Below are 27,054 nucleotides of genomic sequence, written 5' to 3' on the forward strand. Positions count from 1 at the left end.
TTGAAGATGGCTAGATTTAGCAACAATGAGTTCTAATCACAGTGACAATGATATCTTCTGCCAGCAACAATCATGCAAATATGTCAATGTTTACAAATCGGCAAGCCAGACATATGCACCACTGAAACCAATATCCCAGTACTATATTAAGCTCATTTCTTTTGTTCCTTCAAGTTATTTATAAATCACTGTGGTTTGGAGAGAGGACACATATTCAATCTATTGAAGATAAAAATGTGTCTTAAAACGAAAGACAGAGGGGAATCTATGTAGGCTTTATGCTTTTGGGTGGGGGGTGGGCGGGATGAGAAAAAGATGAACAACTAAATGAATCTCAGCTGCCTATCTTCAGCCCAAATATCAGAAGTCCCTGCTATAATTCCCATTCCTCACATTCCTCCCAAATATACTCCAGTTGAGGACTGGTGACTGGAGGTCCCTTTTAATAAACTGCAAGATTTAGACTAGGTTAACTCACCCCCTCCAAAAACAACAACACCACACCACTTGCTGTTCCCTTCTTCTATATATTTTTTTCCAAATGTAACACAAGATTAATAATCAAACCTTGGATTACAGAGTGAGTGGCTGCATGTTCACCACACTTAAAAGTGCATGACCTCTCCCCTAATCCTGGGAATTGTAGTTTATCTTTCACCCGAGCCATCTTTCCCATAGGGCTTAGTGGTGCGTTGTGCCAGGGCGCTGGCCTCTCAGGGGCGCCCCAGCAAGTGGGGGAGCTATGCAGCTTTGCCAGCGGCCTCCCCTTTCCCTGCATGCCTGCCAGCTGCGCCCTGCCAATTATATGGCTGGCGAGCACTCAGCTTTCCTCCCAAGCCTCTGCAGCGATCACTCTCCTCCCGAGGAGACTTGGGAAGGGTGCAACTTCACTCCCAAGCCTCTGCGAGGATAGCTCTCCTGAAGCGGCATGGGGAGAGTTGTCCTCCCCCCCCTGGATGGCTGGCAGTGCACAGCTACGGCCACCCCAACACTATCCAAGGTAATCTGGGGGCGCTGGGTGGATATTTGCACCCTGGCACCGCATCTGCTAAAGACAGCCCTGCCTTTCACAGAGCTGCAATTCCCAGAATGCTTAACAGCAGTTCCCAGGATGCTCTGGGGCAAGTCATGTATGGTATGTATGCAGCCAGTCCCTCATTATCATATCACAGTAAAACAAATATTAAAAAGCTTCACTGCAACTTTTACAGGATCGAAGTTCCAGCTGCCATTAAATAATAGAGTCCCTCCCAAATCTCCTCTGGAGGCTAGGGACCACCCCAATTAGCTTTAATTTTATTAGCGAATACTATTTCCCCATAAATGTAGCCTGCTCTCTATCACTCTCTCTAGCCTTAGCCAGTCCAATGGTTGTGTCACTTTTTAGCCAGAGAAATTTTCCAAACTCTGTTAAACTATTCATAGATAACCCTTACTTAGCTTTTCAAAACAGTGCAATTTCTATTATGGCCACCACAAACAGGGACAATATGAGATCTTCATGTAGAACCTGCTGACAGAAAAGTGAAAGCAATCCAGATCTTATCCCCCCCCCCCATTATTTCCACTATGGTGGAAAAATAACTCAAGAGCCAAAAATCCTTTACCAATGCACATTTCCACCACATGAGCCCCTCTGGTCACTAATTATTCATAAAGCTAGGAGGCAGCATTCTTTAAATGAAACCATACCTTTGGATTTAAGGCATGGTATAAATTAGGAGAGTCCCTATTTTTCCGCTTTAAGGTTTGTGTGTAATTTCCCCAAAATACTGGGGAAGAAAATCTTCTGTCCTTTGTAAGGCATAAAACTGACAGTTTGTTAATTAAACATTCCAAGTGATTGGGAAGATTGGGAAAATGTAAATGTATACATCAAATAAGCAGAAAAAGAGTTAAAAATCAGTCATTTGGGTGTTGGCCTATTATCATTTTAACTTTCTGAATCATGTTGACAATGAGACTCAAGCATATATTTTTCCATCAAGCCTCCTGTTCAACAATATCAGAAAAACAGTTGGACAGCTTTTCCTGGAATTGGGGAACATGCATCTGAATCACTTAAATTTTCTAGATTTTCTCCCCCTCAGCCATCATCCATCAAACATGACAGTACGTGTGGCTTGGCAACAACTTTATGTTCAATGGGAGTCTTTTTTTCTGAATGCTGTTTTCTAGCTCATCTGCCACCTCTAGCTTTAAATTTCAAATATTTGACACTTTCTTCTTTACTAATTCCATGAAACTAAACAGGATGGCATGTCTAATGTGACTGCAGAGTATTAGCCACAATGGATAATACAATTTAGAAAATCCGGTTATAGCTTTTCTTTGCAAGCAGAATTTTCTTCCCACTATTATATCTATATCTTCTACTGTCTATTTACTACATTATCACTACAGATTTCTAATTATTCCCTAATGCCCTGGTTGAAAATAAATTGGGATTTTACATTGTTAAAAACTGCAACTTCATACCAATTTTAGTCTTGGGGTGTGTGTGTGTATGTTTGTGTGTGTGTGTGTGTGTGTGTGTGTGTGTGTGTGAGAGAGAGAGAGAGAGAGAGAGAGAGAGAGAGAGAGAGAGAGAGAGAGAGAGTGCATGCTAAGTAAAAGTATGTAACCAGCTTGGAAAGACACTAAAAATAAATTTATTCCTATTCTTTGCAAATGAATGTGCTTACTATTTGATAATTCTGTGAGTCAGGAACCATGCACAGAGCAATCCTATGCATGTCTACTCAATGTTCCATTCAATTCTATGATGTTTACTTTTGTGTTCAATGGGTATAGTAAAGGTAAAGGTACCCCTGCCCGTATGGGCCAGTCTTGCCAGACTCTAGGGTTGTGCGCCCATCTCACTCAAGAGGCCGGGGGCCAGCGCTGTCCGAAGACACTTCCAGGTCACGTGGCCAGCGTGACATCGCTGCTCTGGCGAACCAGAGCTGCACACGGAAACGCCGTTTACCTTCCCGCTTGTAAGCGGTCCCTATTAATCTACTTGCACCCGGGGGTGCTTTCGAACTGCTAGGTTGGCAGGCGCTGGGACCGAATGACGGGAGCGCACCCCGCCGCAGGGATTCGAACCGCCGACCTTTCGATCGGCAAGCCCTAGGCGCTGAGGCTTTTACCCACAGCGCCACCTGCATCCCTTAATGGGTATAGTATTGCAGCCTAAATCCTGCAATGTAGTTTCACATAAGATTGGCATAAATAATTACATAAAGTGTCCTTCTCTTAACCACATTTCCTTCTACATTCTTCTCACTTTTTCAGTTTGCATGCTATTTTCTTAGGAGGATATAAAATAAGGAGTCACCCAGCTAGGCATGGCCTTGATCAAATTACATGTGAACTTACACTTGAACATGCATCACTACAGAGTCATGATATTTCAGGATCTTGTGCCCAGAGTTCTAGCATACCACAGGGATGTTATACTGCACTTTAATTACTAAGAGGGATTGGTAACAGATCACCAAGTCCCAATCTGACTGAAATATAACTTTGTTTATTGTCACAAGGCACCAGAATAGTATTGGGAAAGCAAAATGTGCGGTTCTATCAAATGATTTTATATCCCTCTTTCTCTTAAGCTTCCCAGGATTCAGTCCATACCATTCAGCACAGTCCCCTGACAATTCAGAAAGACTTTTGGGGAGAAGGCTGGCTTTTTTTGTCCTATGTATGCCATTGGAAGACATACCTGTATTTTATCTGGATCCAACTGCAGTTGTTTCACATATCTTCTAAAGAATTCATGGTATTGGCAGAAGACATAGGGAAATATTTCAAATGGTGAGCCAATTTAATTATGGATGGACAGACACACTGAGTCAAATTACCAATTTTGTGGCTTCATCTACATGCCTACTCACAGTTATGCTGCCCTTTTAAGCATATCATCAAGGATCCACAATACATACTCTCACATGCCGTGGGTGGTAAGCCTTTCCTTGCTTATAGACAACCTCCTAACAAAGACAGCTATTCATCGGCAACAGATCACATAACAGAGACACTGCAACAGGCATCAGGCCCTGCAAGAAAGCTGCTCTGCCCAAATCAATTCATACAACAATATTACAGCACCTAATAAATTTGGCAACTACATCAGGGATGTCCCATTCGCATACTATCCCCAGCCAGCAATGCCCTTCTGTACTCTGCATAGGACAAACAGGCCAATCTCTACCCCAAAGAATAAACGGACACAAATTTCATATCAAAAAGGGCAATATTCAGACAGCAGTGAGAGTACATTTCAACCTCTCAGAGCACAGTGTCACCGACTGTCATTTAAATAGCCATTTCTGGGGGGAAAACACAGAACTTCAAAGGGAGATTTATCACATGAAATGGTGGGATTACAATTTATCAAGAAATTCAGTTCTATCACCTGTAGCTACAACAGAGATAAAGGGCTTTCATACCACTATTATTAATTTGTATTCATTTCTATACCACAAACTCATGTAAAATACATATCTACAGGATGTACAGAATCTCAGTCCAAAGCAAAACAACATAACAGATAAAATCAAGCAGCATATCTTAAAGGAAAAGAAATGCAGAAATGCAAAATACACAACGTCTGTTAATTAGCTAGGATGTTTCTGTGACCATGAATACTGCTTTTTATATAATTTATTTAAAAATTATTTCTGACAACCCAAAAGAACAGTAGCAGGTTATTTATTATAACATACCATTTACCAAACAAAAGTACACTGATATAAATCACAACATCCATATTTCCTGAGCTGGCATGAATAATGAGTGTTGGGCAGTACTGCTTTTCCAATGACATGGGTAGTCATATCTAGAGTGCATTCCAATTATCCAGTTTTGAGATTACCAATCAATGAATCACTGTAGCCAGGGTACCCTGTACAAGAATGGCCATGATTAGCGTACCAGCTGCAGCTGGTAAACAGCACTTCCAACCACTTTTGATAGGCAACTGGGAAGCTGGCCGCCCTAGTGTCATGGAGGGCATTCCATGTATGCAGTCTGCTGAGTCTTGACTATGCTACCACTCAGTGGATTTGTAACTGGCTGACTGACCGAACCCAAAGGGTGCTCATCAATGGTTCCTCTTCATCCTGGAGAAGAGTGACTAGTGGGGTGCCACAGGGTTCTGTCTTGGGCCCGGTCTTATTCAACATCTTTATCAATGACTTGGATGATGGACTCAAGGGCATCCTGATCAAATTTGCAGATGACACCAAACTGGGAGGGGTGGCTAACACCCCAGAGGACAGGATCACACTTCAAAACGACCTTGACAGATTAGAGAACTGGGCCAAAACAAACAAGATGAATTTTAACAGGGAGAAATGTAAAGTATTGCACTTGGGCAAAAAAAAAAAAATGAGAGACACAAATTCAAGATGGGTGACACCTGGCTTGAGAGCAGTACATGTGAAAAGGATCTAGGAGTCTTGGTTGACCACAAACTTGACATGAGCCAACAGTGTGACGCAGCAGCTAAAAAAGCTGCATCAACAGGACTATAGCATCTAGATCAAGGGAAGTAATAGTGCCACTGTATTCTGCTCTGGTCAGACCTCACCTGGAGTACTGTGTCCAGTTCTGGGCACCACAGTTCAAGAAGGACACTGACAAACTGGAACGTGTCCAGAGGAGGGCAACCAAAATGGTCAAAGGCCTGGAAACGATGCCTTATGAGGAACGGCTAAGGGAGCTGGGCATGTTTAGCCTGGAGAAGAGGAGGTTAAGGGGTGATATGATAGCCATGTTCAAATACATAAAAGGATGTCATATAGAGGAGGGAGAAAGGTTGTTTTCTGCTGCTCCAGAGAATCGGACACGGAGCAATGGATCCAAACTACAAGAAAGAAGATTCCACCTAAACATTAGGAAGAACTTCCTGACAGTAAGAGCTGTTCGACAGTGGAATTTGCTGCCAAGGAGTGTGGTGGAGTCTCCTACTTTGGAGGTCTTTAAGCAGAGGCTTGACAACCATATATCAGGAGTGCTCTGATGGTGTTTCCTGCTTGGCAGGGGGTTGGACTCGATGGCCCTTGTGTTCTATTCCAACTCTATGATTCTATGATTCTATGAGTTGGAAAAACCATGTTCTAACAATCACAACCACAGAACCAGCCTCAGCCAGCTGCACCTACTACACCTTGCCTGAGTCCCAAGATAATGACCAGTTACACATAACTGAAGAACAACTCCAAATATGGCTGCAGCCAATCTAAAATGTACCTCGCTTAGGACACTGTGTGGTAGAAAATCATATTTTTATGGAGTAAGGGGCTCAGTCTTTTGGAGTGTTCTCTGCTGAAGCTTTGAATAAAACTTTTCAACCCTTCTACCCGTTGTCTTTTACTGGTGTAAAATGGCAGCATAAAGGACTTGTGTCTGTAACACTTAGCTACCTTTGCCTCCGATGATGATAATAATGATAATAATAATAATTTATTTATACGCCGCCCATCTGGCTGGGCTTCCCCAGCCACTCTGGGCGGCTTCCAACAAAATATTAAAATGCATCCAACATTAAAAGCTTCCCTAAACAGGGCTGCCTTCAGATGTCTTCTAAATGTCAGGTAGTTGTTTATCTCTTTGACATCTGGTGGGAGGGTGTTCCACAGGGTGGGCGCCACTACTGAGAAGGCCCTCTGCCTGGTTCCCTGTAACCTGGCTTCTCGCAGTGAGGGAACCGCCAGAAGGCCCTCGGCGCTGGACCTCAGCGTCCGGGCAGAATGATGGGGGTGGAGACGCTCCTTCAGGTATACTGGGCCGAGGCTGTTTAGGGCATCAAAGGTCAGCACCAACACTTTTAATTGTGCTCGGAAACGTACTGGGAGCCAATATAGGTCTTTCAAGACTGGTGTTATGTGGTCTCGGTGGCTGCTCCCAGTCACCAGTCTAGCTGCTGCATTCTGGATTAGTTGTAGTTTCCAGGTCACCTTCAAAGGTATCCCCTCATAGAGCGCATTTCAGCAGTCCAAGCGATGACAAAGATGCATCCAAGAGCACCTACAAACAAATATATTCTTTCAGAGGAACTGGATCCCTATCCAGGACAGGTGAGCCTCCCAGATATAAGAATCATCTACCAACAGTGTCTCCATCTCTCCACTGTTCCAACTCAGTTTATTGCCCCCATACTGTTCAACACTGAGCACAAACAAAAGATCGAATCATGCACAGTGACTGTGGACTTATGCATCATGGAGAAATAGAGTTGTGTGTCATAAGTGTACACCAGCCACAATCTTAGCCAGATAAAGCAGGGAGGCTGTGAAACAGCAGAGTTGATATGTAACAGATTTGAAAGCCTTTAAGGTGCCACAATACACTTTGCTGTTTTTACAAAAGCTCAGTTTTCTGAAACCCAGTTGCTCAATTTTATGATAGTGCCACATTTTCAAATTTACTATCTATTTATTTACTTATTTTTACTTTTATTCTGTTCTATGCTGAAATTCTCAAGACAAGCTAGAAAACCAGTATGTTTGGAGAGTTAAATGTTTCTACTGTAACAAAGTCTACCTAACAATGTTTCTACCTACCAAAGTCAGCAGACAATTAAAATTCTCATGTTCAATTTATTGCAGCATAAGTCTTCAGGTCTATTCACATTCTTTCCTTTGATACACAGCCTAGAGTCTATATCGTCATCTCACAGCCCAATATCACCACCCTCAATATTGTGCCTTAGGCCAATGAAAACCTATGCATAAATCACCAACATTTATCCAATGCATTGAATATTTGAAGGCTTTGCATATTCCCAAGATGATATATATAAATACTCAGCATGGGTAACCTAGTGAAAAAAATGTGATATTAGAAACCATAAGTAATAGGATGCTATTTAGCTGGATCAACACCATAAAACCTTAACTTAGTCAATTTAAATCTCAATTCTCCTGAAAATATCTGCAATGGAAAAGAAAATGTGGCTTGCAAGTCTTCAGGTTTTGTTCAAAATGCACTGCTGAAATCTCTGAGAAGCTGTCATGAGCAGCAGTAGTCTGTTAGTACAAGGAGCCAAGGAGCCAAAAGGGAAATTTCATTTCCCCCAGACCTCTGCTGTCAGGATACTGCCATGACAGCAGCATCAATCAATTTGAAACATCAAATATAGGCCATTCTACAACAGCTACTTTTTACCCATCCCATCCAGGAGTGCCAACTTGAATAAAATATTGAGGAGAGGCAGGTAAGCCCCACCCTGCATAATTAATCACATGATGCAGAGCACGCACACCATCTGAATGAGAATGTCTATCAAGTTTGGGGGGCAGTCCCCTCAAATATTTTATGGGGGGGGAGATGCCTCAGCCTCTAGGAGTTGGCTCCTAAGATCCTAATTTACCACGTAAAGTTAAGTGCACGGGACAACTGCCACCAGAGCCCAGACTAATTTCTCAGCAATGAAAATGCAGTCCTAATACTTCTACATGAAATAATGATTTGTTTTTATTAAATCCTGAGCCTTCAATTAAATGGTGGTTCATTCTGCAGGTGAGCTTTCAAAGCCTCTTTCTAAAACCTTTAAAAAGTCCCTTTAAAAGCAGCACTAGTTTTACAAGCTCAAGAAATGTCAAAAATATGATTCTTAATTGTTTTGTAAAATTTGTTTTGCAAAATTCTCAACTCAGCTGTAATCAACATTTCACATAGCATTTTCATTATTGTTGGAACAGAGAAGTCACTATGAACCATGTATGAGTCTTGTTTTCTCTAGGGACAAATATAATGACTTCAAAATCAAAAAGTTTCTTACAGTCTGTACATAGCTTTCTTTCACTGCAAATAATTCAGTCATCCACTATTTTACTCTTCATTAATAGATTCTCTATTTTTCTATGATCACAGTGACATCATATATTTTAACATCTGTTTACAATAAAAGCAGACCCTTTAAGCCAATCTTACCAAGAAACACTTCTGAAACAATGTCTGACTCAATTCTGCAATCAAGGCTATTCATTTAAAAAATAATATTCATGCATACTCTTCTGTAAACAAAGATGACAATAATGACAAATTGTTGACCATCCCATCACAAGCCTGTTCACACATCAGCACTGCTAAATTATCATCTTCAATATGAGCTATTACTATAAAAGAGGAAAGAGCAAAGCCATTTCAGGGAAAAACTATGCACTACCATCAAATCCCAATGGTGATAAATTCCTAGGCAAAGAACCACTGAGCCTTGGGTGCTGATCGGAAGGTCAGCGGTTCAAATCTCCGTGACAGGGTGAGCTCCCGTTGCTCGGTCCCTGCTCCTGCCAACCTAGCAGTTCGAAAGCACATCAAAGTGTAAGTAGATAAATAGGTACCGCTCCAGCTGGAAGGTAAACGGTGTTTCTGTGCACTGCTCTGGATGCGTCAGAAGCAGCTTAGTCATGCTGGCCATATGATCCAGAAGCTGTACGCCGGCTCCCTCGGCCAATAAAGCGAGATGAGGACAAACGTTTGTCTGAGGACAAACGTCGGCTCCCTCGACCAGTAAAGCGAGATGAGCGCCACAACCCCAGAGTCATTTGTGACTGGACTTAACTGTCAGGGCTCCTTTACCTTTTTGCCATCAAATCCCAATGGCGATAAATTTGTAGTCAAAGACTACTGATGGTCAAAAATGGAAATCCAACACTTTTGGATAGCAGTGCTACAAAATGTATGTAGCATAACTAAACAGATATTGGAACCCACACCAGAATTGGCCCTATTAAATATTTTCCAAGACAATAATGCTCACTTGCACCATAAAGAGCTTATAACCCACCTACTCTCAGAGGCCAGAAACATCAGTTAGACTCTGGTGACACTTGTCTGAAGTAAGCATGGACCATTGGTACCAAATTGTATGGAATACGGTCTTATTAGAAAAGTTAACTGACAAACTAAAACTGACATGAGGGCAAAAGAAAGAGGACCGGCATGGCTCTTTTATTACACACAAAGCTCAAACTGACAACGATAGTAGGGATCTACTACCTGCATTCAGATCAATACGGCTAACTTCACCCAATATTCCATATTGGTTAATCAAAGGCAATTAAAGGCAAACAAGCATACCCAATTTTCTCTCATCACCAATATAAACCAACAAATGTACAGAAAGAGAACCTACACAATTGACACCGACATGAAAACCCCACATACATACCAAGTTGAGAAAACAAGATAGTGTGTAAGTTTACCACCCACCCTCTACCCTCTTCCCCTACCTATGGAATCTTATTGTCTTACATTTTAAATTGAACATAACCAAAAGAATTTATAATATGATCAAAAAAGAGAGAGACATTGCACGTTCTTTGTAGTTCATGAAAATCTTTAATATTTTTAATTTTTTTAAGTTACCCTTAAAATGAACACATACATTTGATTCTGAATGCAAAAAGGGAGATTTTCTTACCTTAGCAAACTGTGCATTTACCCATTTTGTGAATGTTTTCTTTTGAACATCTTCCCTTTCATCTGTAAAAAAAGAAAATACAGTTCTGTTAACGTTGCTGACTAAAGGGTTAGCTTGTCTTTGGCTAGTGACAAATATTATTTATGATAAACAGGGCACAAGGACACAAACAATTTCCGACTGTTTTATAGTCTAATTGAAAAGTGTGGGGTAGTTAATATAATTGTGTTGCAGATAAACCATTTCATATACATTCAGTTTGAAAGCAGCAGGCTTTCCAGTGCAGGCTTAGTCTTGCCACAGAAACAATAGCATGTTTTTGTTTCATTTTAGGTGGTGTGTGTCTTTTGAGTGCTTGAAAGGTCGAGTGCAGAGATATCTCCCACTCTCTGCAAAAACTCAGGCTTAGCTAATAAAAATAAAACCACCCCCTAACCTCTTGGTGAGGGCGGGCATAGAGAAGGGCTCAGATGACAAGTACAGAGTCCAGGTGAGTTCATATTGGAAGAGGCAGTCCTTAAGGGCAGGATTTCTACATGTTGCTGGACAAGAACTCCCATAATCCCTATTGCCCATGTTGGCTGGGGTGGATTTGGAAATTCTTTTTGACATTTGTGTTACTTTCATAGAAGATCAAACAGGGATATTAAATAATACAAGTGGAACATGCAACAAAATGTTGCAATGCAGGGTGCTTTCTGCTTGGGATTCCAGTTGCTGTTCTACCTCATCTCTTGGCGGTTTTCCATTTTCAACATACAGCCCAGTGTTCCAGACACACTAAACATATTAGATTGTCACTGGGCTATTTGAGTGGCACCCCTAAACTTTACGTTCTTCTGCAAATATCCAAGCACAAATCTGTTGATATCTCTCTCCTCTGTATGTGTGGCGCCATTTCACTTATATAAAGATATGGCAGACAACAAAGATTACTAATAACATATGATTTGTATCTCATACTCTAAGACAACAGTACCCTTTTGTCTAATTGAGCATTTCTTTGGATCTCTATAAAATGGCTGGCTTCAAATGTCAACAGAGGTTTTTCTTTTCTTATTTCAGCAATTCAAGCTATTCAGTTTTAGACTACAATCAAGACAATCTTTTTAAAACCTCTTGGAGTTTTTTAAAATTAAACATTACATCAAAAAACAGCATTTTTGCAGGTCACAGTTCACAGAGAATTTTCTTTAGGAGAGAAATGATAGCATCCAACTAATGGAAGCAATCACAGAGGAAAGGGACGATTCTGAGAGTTAATCAGGGGATGCAGAGTAACAGATGCACAAGTGGCCAAAGATAAGGATGCTTAGTAATATGCAATCAGCCTTCAGTAGATCAAAAATTAATGATGAGTGGTTACCAAAAATTTCCACAGATACGTGATATTTCACATTTGCAACCTTCAACTTCATTGTGAAATCTTTGTATTTTCCACTCTCTTGAATAGACTACTTTTATACAAGCGAGTGTGAGTCTTTCATAGAACCTGAAGGGAAACCAAACAGCTTACAGGTCACTCTAAAAACAAAGCAAGAAAGCTTTGAAACCTACTATGATGGATTGAACCATGATCAGGCGCACCAACTTTATTTGGCTGTGGCCCCCGCAATGTCCATTCAGGCCCCACAATCTTGTGGGGGCAGAGGAGGCCTAGCACTATGTTGCCCCATGCTGTGCAACACTGAGACGCACACGGACCAGTGTGGCCTCCTGTGTGAATGTCACAGCGGGAGGAGGCCTGATCGGCCTCTCCTGATGCAACAGTTGTCACACACACGATGCATGCCAATGCGCAACACACTTGACATCATGCTCGCACACACAATGCTTGCACGATGTCATCCCCCCCAAAATGTCAGGGGCAACACAGCGACTGCGACTATGATGAAGCAACAGGGAATATGATGGTCTCATGCTCCTTCTATTTTAGCTAGTCTTGTTTTTTAAAAAATGTATTTTTATTAAAGATTTTATTCGTTTACAAAAGTATGTGCAATGTCTCTTTTTTCAAGTAATATTTTTACAGATCAGTTTTGTTGAGACATTAGGAAGAAAAGGGGGAAAGAGGTGGAGGGGGGAAAGGTGAGTGGGGGTGGGGTCGGGTGGTGAAGTTTCTATTTTATTTAATATATGTGGGGTTTTGTGTCAGTGTCGCTTGTGCAGGTTCTCTGCTATTCACTTGTGTTCTTTTGGTGGAGAGAGAAGTTGGGGTTGGCCTAGGGTGTGGTTGTTTGTTTGTGATTGGCTGTGGTGATCTTTGTTTTCATGTGTGAATGCAGTGAGTGGGTGTTTTGGATCAGGTTAGCCATATTGATTTGTATGCTGTTGGTGGATTTTTGCCATTGTCTTGTTGGGCTGTGTATGTGATAAAGGAGAGCCATACCGTGGTGAAGTTAGCTAGTCCTGTTATGTCATATAAGTGTCAAACAAACCTATCATGAAATTCCTTATTTTAATGGATTTATTTTCAATGTAGTGCTCGTGGCACTCCAGATTCAGGTGATTACTGAGGCTCTGTATTAGATCTAGGGGCATCTCAGTCCTGGGATTATCATATTAAAGAAATGAGTAAAGGTAAAGGGACCCCTGACCATTAGGTCCAGTCGCGGATGACTCTGGGGTTGCGGCGCTCATTTCATTTTATTGGCCGAGGGAGCCGGCGTAAGCTTCCGGGTCATGTGGCCAGCATGACTAAGCCACTTCTGGTGAACCAGAGTAGTGCACCTTCCCGCCAGAGCGGTACCTATTTATCTACTTGCACTTTAACGTGCTTTCAGACTGCTAGGTTGGCTGGAGGAAGAAATGAGTAGCTTTCTGTAATATGCATGGCTAACAGAGTGACTCCTCTCCAAGTTTTACCTCAACCCTCAGAACAGATTAAGGCAGCATGTTGAGCAGGGTGGGGAGACAAAAGAGAAGGAGAAATTCTTCTGCAGACTGATTGCCCTTAACACTACTTTGAATAGAACCCAAAGCACTACAAGAGTCCAATCTTGACATTACCAGGGTATTGATATCTGTCTAGTGAATGTCACAGCTGTTGCATCAACCTAAGCTGGCATTGTTCTCTGGAAAAAACTGAAGGGATCTTTTTAGTACAAAGAGGAACTTTAAAAGAAAACCAAAGTATATATCTTATATTCTTCTTTGGGTACTTAGTAACCTTTTACAGCTATCATGCACTTAATTTATGCTCATTATGCTGATTTTTGAGTGAATTAAGTTTCATGATGGGTACACTTAAGACTTCAATAATATGTAAAAACCCAAGATCTTTCATTCCCTTTTTGGAAGAGTTAAGCACACAAAGAAATGGCAGCTGAAACCTGAAGAAAATAAGACCTTATTTCATGCTACACTATCTTATTAGAAAAAGCTTGGCAACAGCACTAACAAAGTCAGTGCCATGACAGTACCAATTGTTCCAGTACAGTTTCTTGGTGGAAAAGACTGCATTGCAATATTAGCTGTGCTGTTCACGTATTAGTCAAATTATTAAATAAAGTCAACAAAAAGGACATAGGTTATTCTGTCTAACATTTTTTCCACTGTCAACTCAAACAAAAGATGCATTTTCAAATGAAATATTATTAGCAATACTATATCCAAATTATGTTCTATCTTTAAAAAATCCCCTGTACTGAATATTTGCTACAAGAATATAAAAGAAGTCCTCAAAAGTAAGTGAAGAGTGAAAGAAAATTCACAAGTCTATTGATTTTGCTAGCCTTGTCATGTCAAGTAATTGTACATGGAAAACCCATCTTGCAATTTCTTATTTTGATGGATTGATTTTTAATGCAGTGTTCATGGAACTCTCTGTTCAGGTGATTACTGAGGCTCTGTATTAGATCTAGTGCCATCTCAGTCCTTGGATTCACATATTAAAGACAGAAATGAGTAGCCTTCTTTTACACTGTGACTCCTCTCCAATTTCCCCCCAAATGCATTCTCTAAGTACAAATTAAATTTATAGTACAGCTAAACCTATTAGTTAAAATTACTTTAAAAGCATATTCTGTGTGTTTTATTTCCTGCTGCTTTTTAAAACATTTACTGTCACCCATCAGCTTACAGCCGGTGTAGTGTAGTATCTAGAGAGTTGGACCAAAAACCACAAGATCAGGGTTCAAATCCCCAATTGGTCAGTCACTGCCCTTCAGCCTAAGGTACTTCACAGGGTTCTTGCGGGGATTAAATGGGAAGGGGAAGAACCATGTATGCCACTATGAGCTCTTTAGAGAAAAAGATGGGGTATAAAATGCACTAAGTGCATAATGAAAAATTAATAAAGTCATACACAATTTTAACACTACTCTGAGATTTACTATCAGGAAAACATGTCCAGGGTTACAACTTTAATTTCATAATGTAGAAAGACAACTGATAGGAGTTTATATAGCATCCTGTGTAATATTTCAGCAAAATATTACATAAGTTGCATTTTATCATGTCCTATAAGACATGCGGTTTCTTTCAATTACCACCCAATGTGAGTACCTGCAATTTGTTTAAAAAAATAAAAATAATATGTGAGAATCTAACAATAAAAATATTTCATTATACTTGGTAGCAATCAGAGCTAACTGATCAAGCTTCAGGTCTGGTTTGGGGCTGGAAACAGCTTTTGTCACCCTGTTGGATGATTACTCCAGGAGACATTTAGTGGCAGGACCTTGCTGGTTCTCCTGGACCTCTCAGTGGTTTTAAATCACTCAACTCTACCTTTTTGTTTCCCTGTTCTGATTCCAGAGAGGCTGATGAAACCCTGAACAGATGAGGGCAAACAAACTGAAATAAAAACTAAGCAAGACAGAGGTATTGTTGGTTGGTCCAGAAAGGGATTTAGCGCCGATATTGGGCAATGACAACTGCAACCCCATCTGGAGAAGTATGGCCTTGCCATATTGATACATGTGCTTGGGGTACCCAAATTAGACTACTGTAATGCACTCGAAGTGGAGTTGCCTTTGAAGATGGTTCAAAACCCAGTTAGTTCAGACTGTGGCTGCCCAAATCCTGATGGGGCTAAGACAATCAGCATTGGTGGCACCATTTTTACACCAGCAACACTGGTTTAGGTCCAAGCTTTTGACTGGACCACCTGTGCTCATATATACTTGCCCAGACATTAAAATCAGCATCAGAGGTCCTCCTCAAGTGTTCATCTCCTAGGTCAAGTAAGGTAGGTAGCCATGAGGAAATGGGCTTTTGCTGTGGTGTCCCCACAGCTTTGGAATTCTCGCTCTTCTGAGGTATGTCCTGTTAGTACACTGCAGGGATTTTGGAAGGCTCTAAAAACATACCACTTAATATTAAGCTTCCAAGCGTGATATTTCTTTAGTGGCTTAATTATACTGTTTTATTTTATTTTTATTCATTTGCAATAAATTGACAGCCTATTTACTGTGCACATATTGTGGGGGTTTGAAATGTTGTAAGGCACTTTGAATGGGCTTGGCCAGAAAAGGTTAAAAGTGCTGTTATGTTCAATAAAAATACATTCCAAAGCAAAACTGTTCCTGAATGTGGTGAGGAAACCTTCAGACTCACCCAGCTGATCTTCCATCCCAGGTTCCCATTCACCAAATCAGAACCATCTGATGAAACACCATCAAGGCCATCAATAAATGACAAATAAAAATAAAGTGTCTATGTAGGGAATTTTGCTTTGGAATCTTTTCTCACATATACCATAAAAGTCACTTAAGAGAAAAATTCATAGGTTAAAATTACCGTACTCTTGTAGAAACTGGAAACTTCTAGTCTTTATCACTATGAAAAATGCCAAATTGTATGTATTACATTCAGAAGCTAGTAGGGTACAAAAGAGGCTTTTTGACTCTGTTGACAAAATGATCTCTGAAACGTGGGAATCCATTCGAAATTCCTTGAGCAAAGACATTGTTCACTTAAAAATATATATGAAGTGGTAAATAATTTGATAGTGCAAAAGCAACACTAAAAAATAACAAAGCATTTGCATCAAGACAAGAAGTGTTATATTTGAACCTTAAAAAAAAACAAAAAACTTTAGAAGCCCCAAGTTCATAGAAAACTGCATTAAATACTGGACACATGTCAATCTTGAGAAAATCCAATTATTGTGAATATACTAGTAGATAATGGAAGCCAGTGTTTTTCCAAGTAACTTGGCTTTCTTTGTTCCTATCTAAAGTAATTAGCACACAGACAATTTTAGTTTGCTTGACTGACTCCCTATTTTCACTGTGTGTGACCCAATTAGATTTTGCTACTTAATTTGAGCAGCCTCTATGACACGTATCAGTAGAAATGTTACCATTAATGAGGATATAATGCATGTAAACGGTAAAGAAACAAGGCATGTTTTTGCTTTGTATAAGACAGAAATACCCCATTTCTCACATTCTAGCCTGGGAGGGAATAGTGCTCAGTCTGAATTCTGGACTCAACCTACGGCATATGAGAATTTCTTGTCAATGTAGGTGCCCTGTATTTATGGCAGTCCATCTTGCCATAAAACAGCTACACTATTTGATTGGGAGGAGCAAGAACTGTGGATGTATGCCAATGCCTTGCTCTGTATCTGATCTACTTGAAAACTGCCAGCACACATAGACACACTTCTATTTTGCCTTCAATTAGCCCCTGTGAAAACAGAAGTTTGTCTCCAGGGAGTACTACCTCCACTGATAAACTAATCAAGAGCTGTTTGTATCTTTTAAGGTGAGGGTCCTGAACCATTGTTTGGCACATGGTGCAAACTTTTCAAGTGCCAAAAAAAGGCCATGTATAGCTTGAACTTCGGATACCTATTCAATTTTGCACACAACCCACTCCTTTGCTCTCTAAAATTTAAAGTACAGTGGTACCTCGCAAGACGAATGCCTCGCAAGACAAAAAACTCGCTAGACGAAAGGTTTTTCCGTTTTCGAGTTGCCTCGCAAGACGAATTTCCCTATGGGCTTGCTTCGCAAGACGAAAACGTCTTGCAAGTTTGTTTCCTTTTTCTTAACACTGTTAATACAGTTGCGACTTGACTTCGAGGAGCAACTCATAGAACGCAGTGTACATAGTAGCCTTTTTTGAGGTTTTTAAAGACTTTGGTGATTTTTGAAGCTTTTCCAGAACTTCTTTTGCAGCCATTTGGTAAGTTAAGTTTTTAAAACTTTTTTGGGGGGTTTTGGATTTTGGGTTGGGGTGTTTGGAATTCAAGGACTTGGTGTTGGGGAGGGGTTTGCAAGAATCTGGAAGCTTGTGTTTTTTTTCTGCATTTTTATGATTTTTTGTGATCATTGGGGCACTCTGCTGTTTTTTCAAAAAAAATTCTGGATTTGAATTTCTGTGTGCTGGGTGGCTGGGGGAACAGTTGGGGAGGGGTTTGCAAGAATCTGGAAGCTTGTGTGTTTTTTTCTGCATTTTTATGATTTTCTGTGACCATTGGGCCACTCTGCTCTTTTTTTAAAAAAATTCTGGATTTGAATTTCTGTGTGCTGGGTGGCTGGGGGAACAGTTGGGGAGGGGTTTGCAAGAATCTGGAAGCTTGTGTGTTTTTTTCTGGCATGGAGAGGCTGCCAGTTCTGATGTTTCTGCGGCTGAAGACTTTGCAGCGGAGTTCCTGGAGGTTGTGAAGACGGAGGGCTACGTTCCACAGCAGGTCTTCAACTGCGACGAGACCGGGCTGTTTTGGAAGAGGATGCCCAAAAGGACTTTCATCACACAGGAGGAGGCCAAGTTGCCTGGCCACAAGCCCATGAAGGACCGTCTGACCCTGCTCTTCTGTGCCAACGCAAGCGGCGACCTGAAGATCAAGCCCTTGCTGGTGTACCACTCGGAGAACCCACGGGCCTTCAAGAGACACAAGATCGACAAGGAGCGGCTGAGTGTCATGTGGCGATCCAACAGCAAGGCTTGGGTCACACGTGTGCTGTTTGTGGACTGGGTCAATCTTGCTTTTGGCCCTGCTGTCAAGCAGTACCTGCTGGACAACGACCTGCCGCTGAAGGCTTTGCTTCTCATGGACAATGCTCCTGCCCATCCTAAAGGCCTTGAGGTGGACTTGTTGGAGGAGTTCAGCTTCATCAACATCATGTTCCTGCCACCTAACACCACGCCACTGCTCCAGCCGATGGATCAGCAGGTCATCGCCAATTTCAAAAAACTCTACACCAAGGAGCTTTTCAGGCGATGCTTCGAGGTGACTGACTGCACCACCATCACCCTGCGGGAATTCTGGAAGACCACTTCGACATCGTCACCTGCTTGAAGATGATCACCACGGCCTGGAACGGGATCAGCCAGAGAAATTTGAATTGCGCTTGGCGCAGCCTGTGGCCGGACTGTGTGGCACCAAGTGACTCTGATGCACCAGAGTCAACAGTGGTGCAGGACATTGTTGCCTTGCGGAGGACCATGGGCCTAGAGGTCACGGAGGAGGAGTCTGCGAGCTGGTGGAGGAGCACGACGACGAGCTGACCACCGTGGAGCTGGTCGAACTGCAGGCAGAGGCTGCGCAGGAGCAGGCCTCACTGGAAGAGGAGGAAGCAACTGAGGAACGGCTGTCCTCCGAAAAACTGAGGGACATTTGCCTGAAGTGGAAGGAGGTGCAGACTTTTGCAGAGCAGCACCACCCTGAGAAGCACGTGGCACATGACGTTGGGAACATTTTTGATACGAGGGTCATGTCGCCTTTCAGGGAGGTGCTGAAAAGGCGGATGAAGCAGCAGACTATGGACAGGTTCTTGAGCAAGAAGCAAAGAGTGGAAGAGGAGCCTTCTTCGAGTGGTCCCCCAGAGTCTTAGAAAATGTACTGTACACTTTGTTGATTTTTAAATGTTTTTCTGTCATGTTTATAAAGTTAATTTATTTTCCCTTCAATTTTTGAACTGCTCTTTACAGTATGTGTGACTTTAAAGAGCAGTTAATAAACTGTTGTTGTACCAAATTTGGCTTTGTTTGGACTTTTTTTGACCATAGGAACGCATTAATTGATTTTCAATGCATTCCTATGGGATTTCGTGATTCGCAAGACGAAAAATTCGCTAGACGACAAAACTTGTGGAACGAATTAATTTCGTCTTGCGGGGCACCACTGTACTGTGGTACCTCGGGTTAAGAACTTAATTCGTTCCGGAGGTCTGTTTTTAACCTGAAACTGTTCTTAACCTGAAGCACCACTTTAGCTAATGGGGCCTCCTGCTGCCGCCGCGCCGCCGGAGCACGATTTCTGTTCTCATCCTGAAGCAAAGTTCTTAACCTGAGGTAATATTTTTGGGTTAGCGGAGTCTGTAACCTGAAGCGTCTGTAATCTGAAGCATATGTAACCCAAGGTACCACTGTATTGTTTGAAATACAGTGGAACCTCGGTTTTTGAACATAATCAGTTCCAGAAGTCCATTCGACTTCCAGAACATTCAAAAAATGAGGATCAAAGGGCTGTCAGCAAGTTCAATGGAGAGAGAGAGAGAGAGAGCCTCGGAAGCCATTCGTTTTCTGAGGTGCATTCAAAAATGGAGGCATTCACTTCTGGGTTTTCATCTCTCTATTCATTGCCAGCTGCTTCTAGGGTTTCAGAATCAAGGTGAACACTGCCACAGAAGCACCCCTCTTCAAATGCTTTAGATAGCCTTAATCAGCGCTATTTTTCTAGAAAAAGAGGTGTCTGAACTCACCATGAACGCTTCCCTCAGTCTCTTAATGGTGTTTCTGCTGAACAAAAGTCCTGGCCTTAATGAAAATATCCCTCCTCCTACCTTATCTGCCTGCATCTTTTATCCTTGGCCAAAGCAACCATTGAAAAGCAAAGCGCCTAGGTGGAGGGGCTGAATTAACATACTTTTAAAATAACAATCAGAAATAAGATAGGTAGCCGTGTTGGTCTGCCATAGTCAAAATAAAAAAATAAAAAAATTAATTTTTTTTTAAATTTAAGGTGCTACTGGAAGGAATTTTTTTAATCAGAAATAACAATCTCATTTTGTCACCCCATCACAATCTGAATGTACGGCAAACCCCTCATTAAAAACAACATGTAGAAAGAAAAGCTATATTAGTTTTCATTTTCAACACCCCTTCAAAGCTCTCACAGTCAACTTAACACAGGCATTTAACTCGCATTCATTCTCAGGGGAAAGTCAGAGTGAAAATCAAATTGAGCTTTTCTTTAAGTTTCAGCAAGATGCCTTTTAGCATTTCTCAAAGCATATAAAAATAAAAATAAAATATATTCCACAGGGCAGCAAGGACTCGAAACTAAATGTAACCCTGTAACATACATAAAACAATGCTGATTTACAAAGAGCTCCAATCAATGAATACAGCCTTAGAACTGAACTGAAGGCCACAGCCTGACTCTAAACCATGTAACATACGGTACATAGGAAGGTAATTCTGTCACTCATTTGACAGTACATCTCCTGAATGCTTTGCCTCCCGGCCTCCAGTTTGCTCCTTCTGTTTTTTGCTTTTAAACATTTATTAACCACTTAGACATTCACTCTTGCATTTTCAACTGGCTTCCTCTCTTCATTCTTTTTAGTCTGTGAGGTCTGCTTTTTATAACTAAAATAATAAATATTAGTCATCTCAGACACCATAGAAGTGAACAAGAACCACCTCCAGTGATTCAATTTATTTGCAAATAAAAGCTAGGTAACACAACTCATATAACAAAACTACTGCAAAGTAGGGCTGGGTGATATCACCAGTTAAACATTGCGGTATACTTAAATATCACAATGTCTAAAATAAGGATGAAGCTATTGAAAGCCACTGGCTGGCTTCATGGTTTCCCCCACATTGTGATTTTGAATTAGGCAAGGTTATATTAGTACTCCCACAGGGAAGTTTCATTCCCCGCCCCGCCCAGCATCAACGTTTCATGGTTTCACATACATAACTTGCACCTTCATTTTCAGTGTGATATGGGCTATAGTTAGACCACTTCTCTATGGACAATGACACTTGGTGTACATTAACAGAGAGATATCTGGAGAGTAAAATGTTCCATATATCATATAAATGGGCAGTATAAGTTGTCATAAAAATGAATGTGTTTCCTTTGCAAATTCACACACAAATAACGATTTTATATTCATTTATAAGTTATTAAGTGTGACACAACAGTGATAGGATACCACCAGAGCAGAAGATGAATAGGCATAGAATAAAAATTCAGACCTATTATATGAAATCGAAACATTGGGGATGAATGGAAATTAGCAAGCAGCTTGATATTCTTTACATTTTTATATTTATTACAAAAATAGATGATCTTAAGTAATTTACACTGACAAAACCTGAAACAGGTGAAATGTAGCAAATTGCTTAAGAGTTCCTTTATTCTTTAAAAAATGAGGGAACTGAAATAGTAACCAAATGTAAAGTCCCAAAGCAACAGTTTCTCTTTCCTATTTTATCATGGATTACCTCAGATTGCACCCCCTCCTTTTACTGTGCCACTGAAATTTCTTCACAAATTCCATTTTGAAAGACCCAATTTCATCTCATAACGGCTACCTGAGGGCTCATTCACGGAGAAAAGGTGAATCATTTACAGTACCATCTCTTGAAACAACAGTCAGTAATAGTTTTATATTTGGGTCATTCTTCAAAGTTCTCATCTACCTGTTCTATGAAATGTTAAATCATTTCCAATTCAAGGCTAACTTGCAAGTCCTGTGCATAGCTAAATCATGTCTCTTTTGCTTTAAATTAGATAAAATTTGTACACTGGAAGTTACAATAGAAATTAACAACAAGGGACTTCCAAGTCATTGGCTGTTATCATCATTCAATCAGCTTCTTTGATGCTGCCAAACCTTCACTATTAACTCTTTCACAAGCCTCTGTGGGCCTATTTGAAACAATGAAAAATAATGGAGGAACTGGACAGCTTGATATATCTTGAAGGAATACTGAACAACCAATGAGGTATTTTTCATTATTTTTCCTTTTATTTTTATTTCTAAAAAAAAGCAACTGTCTGTGAGGGTGGAGAAATAATGTATTAGGAAACATCCTTTGTTGTAATTTTCAATACTGGCCCTTGTATTTTATTCACAAGGTACCTTATAAAATAAAATTAACAATACTGAAATAATCAATGAAACTTCATCAGATCATCAACAACACAGATAATCAGCAATAAAAATAAACAAAAAGCTTGGCACAATAAAAAGGCAATTAAAATCTGTTTTAAAATTACTGGGCAAGGTGAACAAGCATTCATGGATGGAAATTCCAAAGATGTGAAGTCAGCACTAAAAAAAACCTATCTCAGGCATATATAATCCTACCCAGGCCCCCAAATTTGCCTTGGTATCTACTTTTCAGATACCAAGGTAATGATAACATTGGCAAGAGCCAGAAAATAAATTAGGAGAGGAAGCAGCAGGCAGATGTTAATTACTAGGTGAGTACTCAGATGTAGGACAGGGGTGGTGGGGGAATTGTTGTGAAAGTTTGACTTACTAAGGGATCCAGGAGTCTAGAAGCAGCCTGGTAAGAATAGCCACATTGAGGATCCTGCTGAAATTCAAGGGGTCTGCCATCAACCCCTCTGGGCATCCTGGACCAGCTCTTGTTGCTCTTGTTGTTGTTGCCTATTCACCTGCCCTATTTGAAAATGAGTAAATAGAGGTTCTTTCTTCACTTGCCTCATGCTGTCCTTCTGGGCAGCTGTACAGATTGGGCCCAAAAGGGAGAAGTCAAGTGAATGTACCATGGAGACTGTGGTAAGGAAGAGGTGGGACCACTTCGGCATGCTACTTAGGCATCCTCAAAACCTGGAGCTGGCAATGTCTTGACCAGACCCTGGGATAGAATGTTAAGAGGCCTGCTTCTTGCCAGGTTCTTTTGGAGCAGAAGTCTGGTTTCTATAACTTCAGACTTTTGCAACTTTGTATAACACAGTATTGTACAAATAATTGTTGCATTTCTGTAGTTTCTTGATACAGTGGTACCTCGGTTTTCTAACACTTAGTTCAAGAACAAGTTGGAACCCGAACGCTGCAAAACTGGAAGTAGGTGTTCCAGGTTTCCAACATTTTTTGGAAGCCGAAGGTGCTCCGTTTTGAGTCCCTCTGTGTTTCCTGTTGTGCTGCTAATTTGTGTCCCACTGTATTTCCTGTCGCACTGCTAATTTGCGTCCCCTCCCATGTAATTCAAGCCTTCCGTTTCCGATTGCAGTATTCTGAGGTGATATTTGGAGCTTATATTTGGTGCTTTAGTTTTTGCTATTTATTTTGCATTTTTTTTGTTTTGAGGCTTTTTCAGTTAATTTTTTGTGTGACTGTGTGGATCCCAGTTCAGCTACTGTTTGATTGATTGTGTGACTGCGGAAATGGATAAAAGCCCCCCATCCAAGCAATGACTATCATCAGTGCAGGTAAGAAAAAAAAATAATTTTAATTTTTATCATTTACAATACTGTTTTATTTATTTTATAGTACAGTATATCGATTATTGCTTTCATTTTATGGATCAATGGTTTCGTTAGATAGTAAATTTCATGTTAAATTGTTGTTTTAGGGGTTGTTTTTAAAAGTCTGGAACGGATTAATCTGTTTTGCATTACTTTCTATGGGAAAGTGTGCCTTGGTTTTGGAACGCTTTGGTTTTGGAACAGACTTCCGGAACAGATTAAGTTTGAGAACCAAGGTACCACTGTATATCAGTTGGTGTATCCATTGCCAGAATAGATGAACCTCTTTTATGATCAATTAACCTAGGAGCTAAGTGCCTTAGGACAGGTGTACCACGCAGAGCCCTGGAAGTCCTTAGCAGACAATTAGAACAATGTTCCTTTGATGGAAAGTAGCTAATGATGATGTTCCCTAAGCACATAGCTAGTAATAAATAACTTCATCTTAATTTGCAGACCACTTCTTGCTTTAAAAAGACAGGGGCAGACATTAATATGTATATTAACTTCTACTCTTATATTCAACAAAGTTCTAATCAGACTTTAATGTAATAACTACATTAAAACTGGAAACTCATCTTGTGAAGCCACCTGAAACTCCTATTGTTGCTCCTGAGACAGAAAATTAAAGACCATTAATAAAAAAGTAATTAAAAAGTCCAAAGAATCTGGTATCATAGACAGCAGGAGGTTAATTTGTTGTCCTAAACATTAAATCTTATTGTTGAGCAATGAACAATTTTGAGTGAGAGATTGATTTGAATGGAATTGTAAAGTCTTGTCTAGGGGCAACTGGGCAGTTTATATTTCTAGCTAAATGCTCTGGGCTGCTTCCAAGGCATAAAGAACTGATTTTTAAAGTGGCTGTATCTAATTTCTTGCTGCAACCAACAAGGAAAATTAGATGAAGCCCATTTCAGTTTCCCTTTTGCATTGCTGCAGTTTCTGAATAATGACAAAATGTGCCTTTTAAAACGCATAAGCCTTTAAGGACTCAAATACGTTGCCATTCTAAAGCACTTCATAATAAACAATTACCAAGAAGACAATGAACATTACCTACTGATCAAGCTAAAATGTAGATGTAATTATACTTGCAATATTTTTTAGTTGCCCTAGTAATGGCAAAGTATTGCAGCACAAACTCTCATAATGAAGCATAACTGCAATTATTTCCTTTCAGAAGGGATGAATAACCTGATAAGAGGCAGAGCCTCAAGAAATAAAGAAAAAGATGAGCACAAAGGAAATGCTAACACATTTAAGCATCTTTATTAATATAGGGTGTTAATCCTCCAAGTACTCCTTGTTGTAATTGTGCACTTAATATTAAAACCAAGAGGATGACCTGCATGTTGTTCATGCTCAGAAGCAAACGGCTAAAAAAGCAATTCTGAAGCCTGCTAAACAGCTGCAATGCATTGACTACAAGGGAGAGCAGCTTATATGTTTGTAGGGTTGCAACCTAAGGTTACAATAACATAGGCACCAAATTTGTATATCTACTTCCTCCTATAGATCACAGATATTGGACTATTATGGGCACCTAGAAATAAGATAGTAAACATGCATTATTATCTCACATTCCCTGCAATCTTGAGACAATATGTCACATCTTAAAATTAAACAAATCTCAGTGTGAAAAAGGATGGAATGACCTTAATGGCAAGGACATTGCTAAGTCCTTAAAAAAAACTTGAGATACAGGCCTATGACATAACTGTGCATGAAAGTTGTGTATGCTAATTTATCTATATAGATGCAAATTTTGACTAACTTTCAGAGGGCAAACTTCCCTATAAGAAGCAAAATATTTTTAAGGGAGAAAAGGACATGAGATATGTAACCCCATGGGAAATATTCATGGCTCAGGCCAGCAGAACCACCCCTTAACACTTTCTTCCACTCGTATCCCTTACCATAGGCACCCCCAAACTCAGCCCTCTAGCTGTTTGGGGACTAAAACTCCCATCATCCCTAGCTAACATGACCAGTGGTCAGGGATGATGGGAACTGTAGTCCCAAAACATCTGGAGGGCTGAGTTTGGGGGTGCCTGCCTTATCTCAACAACTTTCCCATATCATAATGGGAATTATACCCAGCAACAAAAATCTAGATGCCTCCACATACTTTTCTTGATATTGCAAGAATTCTATATGAGTGGTTTTGATTTAATGAGTATAAGAACTTCAGATTTCACTTTGCTTTTGCAAATTTCATCCCCCAATACCACAAGTCACACTGCTTTGAAACAGATGGTAGTTTCAAAAGCATTCTGGGCATGCCACTGCATGGCAATCCTGTTCAAAAGGGAGAAAGTCAAGGGGTTGGATTCAGAAATCAATGTGACTGAAGTACTTACTACCTTTTCAAAGTTATTACAATGGGATCCAAGTACAGTACAACTGATCCAAACAAACTATTTACTTACAGTGTTTATTAGACATTCACTAAATATTGCTCATGGGATGCGGGTGGCGCTGTGGATTAAACCACAGAGCCTAGGACTTGCCAATCAGAAGGTCGGCGGTTCGAATCCCCGCGACGGGGTGAGCTCCCGTTGCTCGGTCCCTGCTCCTGCCGACCTAGCAGTTCGAAAGCACGTCAAAGTGCAAGTAGATAAATAGGTACCGCTCCGGCGGGAAGGTAAACGGTGTTTCTGTGCGCTGCTCTGGTTCGCCAGAAGCAGCTTAGTCATGTTGGCCACACATAGGCGTCGACTCCATGGGGCTTGAGGGGGCTCGAGCCCCCTCAAAATTTTTTTTTGGGGGGCTCAGCCCCCCCAATAATCTCGGGCGGGCGCCCTTCCAGCAGAGCGCCGCCGCCATCCCCCGCCTCCTCCCCACCTGCTCCTTCGCCAGCCAGCCAGCCGCGCGCCCTAATCGGAGAGCCCCGGCCGGAAATCCCGCGAGAACAGGGGAATCCCGACTGGCCACACCTCCCAGCCAGCCAATCGGCTGGCTGGGGGGGCATGGCTTGCCCTATTTAGGGCCGGAGCCACTTTATTTGCATATTCATGAGCTTATTTATTATTCATGAGCTTTCCCGGGCCCCCCCAATATTTTTTCTAAGTCCGCGTCCCTGTGGCCACATGACCCGGAAGCTGTACACCGGCTCCCTCGGCCAATAAAGCGAGATGAGCGCTGCAATCCCAGAGACGGTCATGACTGGACGTAATGGTCAGGGGCCCCTTTACCTTTACCTTTACCTATTGCTCTCTGCATACAG

General features: G+C 41.0%; 1 protein-coding gene across 10 annotated transcripts in view; it reads right to left on the reverse strand.

Moving 5' to 3' along the window:
- DMD (dystrophin) overlaps positions 1-27,054 on the reverse strand; it is a 1,036,503-nt gene that overhangs the window by 789,729 nt on the left and 219,720 nt on the right. For all 10 annotated transcript variants that reach the window (XM_081197764.1, XM_081197771.1, XM_081197761.1 and 7 more), the window contains exon 2: positions 10,415-10,476. In XM_081197764.1, the coding sequence (XP_081053890.1) occupies positions 10,415-10,476 (62 nt within the window). The remainder of the gene's footprint in view (positions 1-10,414; positions 10,477-27,054) is intronic.

Source organism: Podarcis bocagei (genome assembly GCF_964188305.1).
Source record: "Podarcis bocagei genome assembly, chromosome: 6".
In the NCBI taxonomy this organism is placed as follows: Eukaryota; Metazoa; Chordata; class Lepidosauria; order Squamata; family Lacertidae; genus Podarcis; species Podarcis bocagei.